Source organism: Camelus ferus, chromosome 16 (assembly GCF_009834535.1).
Source record: "Camelus ferus isolate YT-003-E chromosome 16, BCGSAC_Cfer_1.0, whole genome shotgun sequence".
NCBI classification, from domain to species: domain Eukaryota; kingdom Metazoa; phylum Chordata; class Mammalia; order Artiodactyla; family Camelidae; genus Camelus; species Camelus ferus.
Window position 1 is genome coordinate 33,172,115 of NC_045711.1, and position 9,813 is coordinate 33,181,927.

Consider the following 9,813-nt stretch of genomic DNA (forward strand, 5'->3'; position numbering starts at 1 on the left):
TTATAGATAAATAGATAGATAGAAACAGTTTTGCATCTTTGTTTTTCACTTAACATATTACACACATTTTCTGACATAAAATATTCTTTGAAAAATAATTCTAGTGGCAGAATAACTCATATCCTCTTTACTTAACTATTCAGTTAAATAGTTACTTAACTATTTAATCTATGTAGCTAAGGGTCTCTTTACCAGATCTAGAGGCAGATCAGATACAAGTAAGCTTTCATTCCTGCCTTTCCCATATTAACTGCAGGGAAGACTGCAGGGCACCGCCAGGGGTCAGTACAGAGCTGCCTAGTATGCTTTGATGTATGAAAACTGGTTACACAAGAATTCATATAAACAAATCCTATCTATTAGATTAGAGGATTATTCACATGAGTAACCAAGTTCCCTTCTAGAGCAGGCTTCCTTAGTACAGACTTCTCAGATCAGAAATGATCACATTCCTTCAGGTTAATTTTTATTGAACATTTACAAAACAGAGCTATTTTATAAACCAAGGTCTATCAATACAAGATGTAGTTCTCAACTGCTTGGTATGAGATCATCTGTGCATAAAGCACTTGAACTTGTTTTAAAAATCAAATAAATAAAATATGAAACTATCTTATAAACTATGAAGTGGCATTTAAACTTTACGTTGCCCTATTTTATGATGTGCTGTTCAGATATTTAGATAGCTCCTATAAAAACTAAAGAATCTCCTAGTATCTATCCTGATATGAAATGAGGCATAAAAGCCTATGCTTTGGCACGATAGTGGATTATTTAATTGGTTTTCCTCCCCCTAGCCTTCACTCTCCAGTCATCATCAAATTAGTAATCTGTTTTCCTACACGGTGAAATTATCATTTACAGCCAATTTGGTTTTAGTTGTTTCTATCCTAATTTACCTTAGGCACATTCAGGAAAATTACTCTGAGCTTAGAACTGGCATAAACAACTTATAAATAGGTGAATAACAGGGATCAAAAAGCCACTCCAGGCCCGACACGCTTGACGGGCTCCAGCACAGGTGGTTGGCACTCCTGGTCTCTCTAAACCCAGAAGTGACTCTTAGGAGCAAAAGACACCAAGGCCCCTATTTCCCACCTGGCCAGGCTTCTGACTCAGCCCTTCACCCTTCCTTCTGTTCTCAGTTCCTCTCCAGTCCCCAGTGCCCCACCATCTGGCATCAGGGATGAAAAGGAGCTAGGGTTGGGCATTCTGGGGATCAAGCATCTTTCAAAACCAGCTTGGTACGGCCTTTCCTGAGTGCAGCCCACTGACAGGTCCCTTCTGACCAGTCTCAGAACACAGTGAGTGACCCAGGCAAAGCAGGGCCTGAGAGTCCCTTATCATTGGCATTTGATTTCCTAGTGGGATTGGGTCTTACTCTCTGGCAGAAGGGCACAGAGGCTCCATGAAGAGGACAAGGATACATGCACAGCAGCTCACACTGCCCTGGGACAGCTCCAGTAGAGTGCAATCCTGTGTCTTCCCTGTGAAGTTCTGTGTCTTAGAGCAGGATCTAACACAGGGCATCAACTGAACAGCTTGTACTCTTCTTAAGTACAGTCCCTGGTACATAATAGGTGTTTGATAATTATTAATTGTGTGAATGAGTGACAGGTTTAGACCATTAGACCAGCACTAGAGCACAAAGTAGCAAGAGAGAGCTCATTTCTAAGGCTAACAAAAAAAGTCTGGGGATTGGAATAGTGGAACTAAGCCTATAGACTTGAAAGAAAGTCAAGAGGGTCCCAACAACTGGACACAAACCCAAGAAAACTCAAGAGCCATACAGCAGCAGAGCAGCAACCCCGGTCAATCACTGTTATTATTTAAGAGCAGTTTCTAGTACATGGACCCTCGGGGCACCTACCATCCCCACAAGGGCTAACTTCCTGAGATCGGAGTCTGACTAACTACTGGCCACATCCTGCATCCAAAAGAATGGGGACGGACTTATCCAGGAGGGTTCTGAGACACCCGCAGAGCTAAGAGGCCTCAAGGAAGTGCAGGGATTCCCTTGACCACAGAGCTGCAGGTCTTATGCCTCCTAACCTGTTAGACTCCCGCCACCCCAACCAACCTGCTTGAGTCTCAGAGGACGCTGCGGAAGTTTGTGCTCCAGAGTAGGCTGCCAGTTACCTGGGAAGGAGCTTGGGGGCATGTGCACCCAGGTTACTCAATGTTGTCATAGACGTGGATCACGTCATCGTGGTTGCCAAGAGCCTGGATGAGCTGGGCAGCCTGCTCCAGGTCAGGGTCAGCCAGTCGCACCTTTGTGTTGGGGATGAACTCTAGCGCACAGGACACAGAACACAGGCCCAGGGAGTCCAGCTTCTTCCTCACTTGATGCAGTAAAGAAGCATCGCAAATAAACTAGGGACAAAGGAAAGTCAGGAGGTGAGGAGCCAGGAGATAACAGGACAAAGCCAGACAGAACTTTGTAAAACCTAGTGGATGTAATGTATCACTGGGTTTAAGTCTTCACTGGCAGAGATGAAGTTTCAGGTATTCTGAATCCTTCTCATTGTCCTCAGAAGAGTAAGCCCTATCCAGCAATCACTTAATAAATGTTTGTGCAATAGGTGAGCTCTTTACCTCATCTGTACCCCGGGTGCAGGAAAGAAGAAACTGGGAGAAAAATGACTTAACGTGTCTCTTAGGGCCCTCTTGGAAGTCCACTAAACACATACTCACTTTAAAAATGTTATTTTCCTCTTCGTCTTCAGTTTCCTTGACATCCTCAGCTCCTGCTTCGATTGCCAGCTCTAGGGCACGCTCTAGGTTCACAGCTTTCTTCTCTCTGTCCTCCACTCCAACCACAATCACCCCCTTTTTGTCAAAGGAGTGGCGAGCTCCTTCAGCCATCATTCCCCTAATAGGAAAGGAAATGGGCCAGAACTGAGTGCCTTTAGACACTCAGCCTCCACACAGCACTGCACAGCATCATTCCCACCCAGCCCCTGGAGTGTATACAGACATGGAGCAGCTCTCTTCCTGAAGAAGATGCAGCTACCATTGCGCCAGGAAACAATTCAAACATAATCTACCCTCTATTTTCTGCGCTGACTGGAGTTTGGAGAAGGCAAAGACTTTGTTCACCAATTCCCATGCAATTAAGATTCCATTTCTGGTGGAACATTTTAAGACCAGGACATTATATGACTACATAAGATAATGGGACACAGGGGTCCTTCCTCACTGGATCCTTTTGGATCCTGTCTAGTATACAACACATTAAGGGAGAATAAATTATCCCATTTGAACTCTGTTAAGGATGAAGTGTGTGTAAAACTCGGAACACCACCAGGAACAACAGTACTTTCCTTACACACAATTGGAACCTAAAGGTTCTGTCCGCTTCCACTCCCCCCAGACACACACCTACCCATTCTTATTCAGGATACGTCTGATGTCCGACTGGCACTTGGAGCCACTGTTAGATAACGCCTCAATGAGAAGAGAAGAGCCACCAGGGCCTCGGCCCTCATACAACAAATAAATGCCCTTGGTTTTCTGCAATAAACAACACAAGCACATTTTCCTGTTTCCTAATCCCCTCCTACATGCCAACCCAGAACCATAGGCACCACAAAGTTGACTCCATGGGATGAGCTCTCTGAGCTGGAGCCTAGGCTCTTAAGTCTTTATTTTTGTTTTCACCCTCTTAGAGGAGGCCCTTGGGGCCAACTTTTGATGTAACTGGAAGTACTTGGGAGGGAGTCTGTTTCTCCTGTCCCTGAACAATCAGTCAGCCATCTCCCAACTTTATTTCCTCCCCTCCCCAGCTGAATCCCACACCTACCCCTCCATCACGCCCACTATAACTCATCCTCCCACATCTTATCCCAAGGGAAACATACCTGTGCTCCTAGGCTGCTGAGTACTGGTACATGAAATTACACATCTGAGCCTTATCAAATAGCATGGCCTCCAAATTCAGTCAATCAAAAACTCTAATGACCAATCTCATTCAGACCTCCCATACCACCTCCGCTCATCCCTTGTCCATGTATCCGATCTTCATCACTCTTGCCATCACCCTGCCCTGCTGTCTTCCCAGGAACTCTCAACTGATGACCTCTTTCTGCTTTCACAAAGGAAATAAAGGACCCACAGGTCGGGGAAAATCCTCTGCCTCCACCACCTCACCTGTACCAGGGCTGACGGGAAGGCAGTATGTACCATGGTTAGAGCATAGGCTCTGGAGTGTGTATGGTGCCAAGTCTGTCATTTTCTGTGTGACTTGGTCAGGTCGCCTAATCTTTCTGTGCCTCAGTGTCCACTTAAGGTTGTTCTGAGGATTCAGTGAGATAACGTATACAAAGTTCTTATCAAGTGCTTGGCCTGGAGTAAACACTCAATATCTATTAGCTGTTAAGATGATTACTTCCTCAGATCCTTTCCACTCATCCCAGAGAAGAGGTGTCCCCTTACCTGGGCTCTGAAGACAACACCCACACCTAGGGTCTACATCCCAGACCCTCTCACCATCACTATCATCTGCACCCTCTCTCTTTCTACTGGCTGTTCTCCTTCAAGGCATAAATATTAGAAAAACAAAGGTTTCCTCAATTTAACATCAGGGCTTTCCCCATACTGTGCCCCTTCTTTTTACGTCATCTCCTCACGATTCAGCTCAACAGTCCTAGGCAGTATGGTCCTGCACCTTATCTATACAACCTATTCCTGACTGTGCTCCCATAACCAATGGCTGAGTCATCAGAAGGCTCTGGGTTGAGGGTGTCAACCACACTGTGACCCTTCTCTCTTAATTTAAAGAGTATGTGATGGCATTCCAGACATGGGGTGCCCTGTTGGGGCTGTGAGCAGTAACAAGGATGTCAAACTGAGGACACACCTCCATTTTCAGCGCTCCCTCAATTGTTGACTTGGGCATTTGCTTGCTGCGACACACCTCTAAGATGCTGGCCAGACTGCTGTTGAGCTCAGGGTTGGGACCTCCTTCTGAGATCGAAAAGAGTAAGCAAAGACATCTCATTATGACATGGGAGAAAAAAGGGACTTCCCTCTCCCCTCTCCACCCCCATCCCCATCAGCCAAAAGAGTGACAACTCACCACTTAGCCCTCGGTTAGTTTAGAACACTCTATCCAGTGTTTGAATGGGATATAAATTAATATTTCGGTAAAGTTTTTAATTCACTCTGAATGAACGACAGAGCATCGGGATGGGCCCTGGTCCAACTCCCGGAGGCAAGCGAGGCCATGGGCACAGTGAGGACAGTGGCGGCCAGCGGTGGGTGACCGTCAGGTTCTCACCTTTAATCGCTAGGCGAATGCTCAAACTGAGCTTAGAAAAGATGCGACTCCTTTCGGTGTCCTTAGGACCCTTGATGTGACGGACTTTGGACCACTTGTTGTGCCCAGCGGGGACAGCCGCGGTGAGGTGCAGCGTCCGACCCCCAGCGGGGCTACAGCCCGGGGGCTCAGGCTGGGAGGCCCGGGGGACCTGGACCCCAAGGCCTCGCGCCCGCAAGCATGGAGCAGCGGCCCGGTTCAGGCTGAAGGTGGCCCAAGCCGCCATCGGCTCTGACCCTGGGCCAAGGTCAGTAAGAGCAGCGGCCAAGGTCAGCCCGCTCCGTCTGCCGCCGAAACAAGCAGATCCAGAGCCTGCGGCTCCCTCCGCCCGTCACCGGAGACCCAAAGTCTCAGGCCCGCTCGAGGCAGACTCCACGCGAAAACCCCACTGTCCCCGCGGCAGCCGGGAATGGGTATTTTCGAGGGTGTTGCACACTTCCTTTCCCCGGTCCGTTCCAAAAACGCGTCCCCACCGCCCGCAAAATCGGTTCCGCCTCTGCACGGTACTCGCCTTTCTGCTGCCCCCGCGCAGAGCTGGGGCTGAGGTGGGGCGACTTAGTGCTCAATCCGTCCTGGTTGCCGGCGCCGGACTTTATTTCCCCACAATGATTTATAGAGGTACATCTGAGTTATGAAACAGATTTTGCTTCAGAATGGCTTCCCAACTCTGAGCAGATCTAGAATGAGAAATGTTTTGTTGTTGCAAAAAAATAACGTAGTTCAACCACCTCATTTTACAGGTAAAGAAATTGCAGCCCAGAGATGTGTTTTGCCCGATCCTTTAGTCTCCCTAAACTTCCTCTTTGCTATCTGTAAATAAGGATGCTACTACTTGCTTTACCAACATAGGCAAGTTGAAAACACAAAATAAGCCCTTGAGGTTTTAAAGTAATAAATTCTTATGTAAATAGCAGTACGATCATAGTGATGAAGTCCCTAAATGCCAAAGACGCTTGAGATTCAGATTGGATTCAGGACGTCCTAAAGAGGGAGAATAATCAGAAGAGATTTCTGGAGCCAAATTCCCCTCTGCATTTTCCCTCTGCTCTCCCAAAAAGAGAAAGCCAAGGCCATTAGGAAGAGAAGATAAAGAAGAAACCAAACAGCAACTGCTGAAAAAACTTTCCACTGGCTCACTGTACTGGTGAGATTAAATCCAGAGGGCTTGGTGTGTTAGATAGAGAACGGCTTAAGCTTGTGGCCTCTGGTTTGAACTTTTAGGTTCAAAACCCAGTTGTTACACTTACTAGTGTAACCTTGGGCAAGTTGCTTTACTTTCCTATATTTCCGCTTCCTTAAACTGTAGAATGGCCATGCTAGGATTAAATGGGATAATGGATAAAGTACATGGGCTTACATTTATGTTAGTTATTATTATATAAGAACCTCCATAACTTCAGATCTACCAATTTTTCTGGTCTCATGTCCTGACACTGCAGTCCAGTTGGAGGGAATTACTCACTGTACTCTGAATACATGTTCTTTATCTCCTCTTTGCTCCTCTACCCTAGTGAACTTCATTGTTTCACTGGTAAGATTTTTATCAGGTTTCAAGACCCAGTTCAGCTGTCACCTCCTTGGTTAAAGCCTTCTTAAGAGTCCTTCTTGGAATTTTTAGATGTAACTAAGAGTGCAATTATGAATTGTTCTTTTGTTAGTTTATTACCAGAGCTACTTGGACTGGGCACTCCCCTCCTTGTACTTTGCAGATTATATTGAAACACCAGATTGCTCCTACTTCTCTTCATTCTTGTATTGAGCACAAACCTGTGTCTTTGCTGTTCTACCTCACTTTTCCTGGCTAATTTTTCAAGAAATCAGCTCAGGCATCATTTTCCATAGGAGGAAAACATCTTAACATTCTTCATTTGCGCTCAGATGTCCTACTCTGTGTGCTTACATAACACTTCATACATGTCTATACCATAGCACTTTTAAAATTCATAATGTTTATGTTTGTCTCTGCCATGACATAATACTTTGAGAACAGGATTATACTTCTGTGCCCAGCATAGTTCTTTTTTTAAAAGAACTTTATTGATATATAAATATACAAGTAACCAATTTAAAGTGTAAAATAATTTTTAGTATTTTCACAGATCTGTGCAGCCATCACCACGATTTTATGTTTTAATCAGTCCCAAAAGAAACCCTGCACCCATTAGCAGTCACTTTCCATTTTCCCCCAATTCCCCCAGTCCTAGGCAACCACCAATTTACTTCTATCTCTATGGGTTTGCCTATTCTGGACATTTCATATGAATGGAATCATATAATATGTGGTCCTTTGTGACTGGCTTCTTTCATTTGGCATAATGTTTTCAGAGTTCATCCCTGTTGTAGCATGTATCAGTCCTTGATTCATTTTTGTTGCCAAATAACATTCCATTGCATTGAATATACCACTTTTTATTTATCCATTCATCAGTTTATGGACATTTTGGTGGTTTCCACCTTTTGACTATTATGAATAATGTTGTTATGAACATTCATGTACAAGCTTCTGTGTAGACATATGTTTTCATTTCTCTTGGGTATATGCCTCAGAGTGGAATTGGTAGGTCGTATAGTAACTCTGTTTAACCTTTTGAGGAACTGCCAGAGTGTTTTCTGAAACAGTAGCATTGTTTTACATCCCCACCAGCAATGTATGAGGTCTCCAGTTTCTCCACATCCTTGCTAATACTTATCATCTCTTTTTGACTCTAGCTGTTGCCATCCTAGTGGGTATGAAGTGGTATCTCCTTGTGGTTTTGATTTGTATTTCCCAAATGACTAATGATGCTGAGCACCTTTTCAGGTGCTTATTAGCTATTCATTCAGAGTATTACTTTTTGTAATTTAAAAATATAGCCTAATATAAATGTTACTTTGAGTAGCAAAAAGCAAATTAAGGGAATTTAGAATCACAAATAAGTGTAGAGGCCAAAACAAAGTTTGAGACTGCCCTAGTCCAATTGGTCTAAATACACCAGGGCAAACCTGTAGTCCCATGAAGTCAGGCTATCCACTCACTGCAACAAGGGAAACTGCACAACAGAGGGATGGTGGGGGTTCCTCACCAAACAAAGGAAAATATCGTTATTATAGAATTATGGGGAAGAGTGGAGGATAGGTAAAGTTTCATTGAAACAAGAGTTTGATAGACTCAAAGGAATACAGAGCTGTATGAAGAGGGTCAACGTCAACTCTGGACTACGAAGTGGACCCAGGGTTCAGTTTCTTCGGTAACTACAAAGTTAAATGTGGAATGTTGTGTTCTGAAACCCCTGATCTGAAGCTCTACATCTGGGTTGGAAATCAAGGCTGCTTCTCTGTCAAAGCAACTTAGGTTTTCCAAGCAAGACTATAAGGCTTCATTCTCAGTGACATAGTTTCAAAAAGCAAGTTTTCTGACAGTCTATGATTTTAGAGAAGAAAGATTCTTAGTGACTTAAAAAAAAAAAGTCACTCAGAAAAAGGAATTGTATATAATACTTTAAGTTGCAGTGTGTGCTTGGGAGAAACAGTTTCTTGTTAACCTTGCAGCTGGTTCTGCTTGTGTCTGTTTATCTATGAAGAATGGCAGGGCAGATTTTTACTTTCTCATCTGAGATAGTATTTACTGTCTCAAGATAAATTCACAAGTGACTGAACCATCTCTAGAGGCCTAGTTGTCAGGGTCATTGAAATCTTTAACTAACAGTGAGCCTTGGATGCCAAAGACTGGCTGAGGGCATCATTCCATTAGGTTTGAACAGGTGTTGTGCAGTACGAATGGCTCTCAATGAATGAGACTACATTCCAGATACTGTGCTAATTTGATGGTAAGGTGGAGACATTACTATTTATTAACTACTGTATTTCCTCTTCCTAGGCACAAGGGAAGACTACATTTCTTGACCTTCCTTGCAATTAGGTTGGAATCACGTGACTAAACCTGGCTGATATGGGCATAAATAAGTAAGGCTTCCCTCTACAAAGCAGCCTTGGAAGCCGTATGTTCCAGATGATGGAGCTATAAGATGGAGGTGGGCTGACTGACCTCCAAAGGACTACATGTGAGCGAAAAATAAGCTTTTGTTGTGTTCAGTCTCTGAGCTTTGGGAGTTTGTTACTGCAGCATAACCCAGTCTGTTGAGATGAATAGTTAGTATTACTCTCCCAGCTTTCCCCTTAAAAACCAGAGTAGGAGAATCATGCTTTTCCCATAAAATATATATTGTCAGACCACAACAGCACAGTACTAACAGAGCCAGCAGATGCTTGTTTTAACACATAAAGTTTCAACTCTCATACCACATACTTATCTGCAGACTTACGGCCACCGCCAGCTCCACGTCCTCTGACGCAGCGGCAGGCACTTACTAAATATTGGCTCACTGAACCCATCACAGTTTGCCTTTCTTCTCTTCCTTTGAAATGGCTTAACATGAGCCCAGAATGAAAATAAACGGAGTATTCATCCAGGACTCACATTTGAATGGCAATGGGAATAGAACTCCTCTATCCTATCA

The 9,813-nt window shown here is 44.3% G+C and overlaps 1 protein-coding gene across 1 annotated transcript; it reads right to left on the reverse strand.

Annotated features, from left to right (window-relative positions):
• Window positions 1-444: 444 nt before the first annotated feature.
• Window positions 445-5,761, reverse strand: LOC102515219 (translational activator of cytochrome c oxidase 1). Its single transcript, XM_006177389.3, has 5 exons — window positions 5,279-5,761; window positions 4,859-4,965; window positions 3,386-3,513; window positions 2,695-2,872; window positions 445-2,373 (listed from the first exon to the last, which is right to left on the reverse strand). Exons 1-5 carry the CDS (start codon window positions 5,541-5,543, stop codon window positions 2,173-2,175), a joined length of 879 nt encoding a protein of 292 aa, XP_006177451.1. The 5' UTR covers window positions 5,544-5,761; the 3' UTR covers window positions 445-2,172.
• Window positions 5,762-9,813: the final 4,052 nt, after the last annotated feature.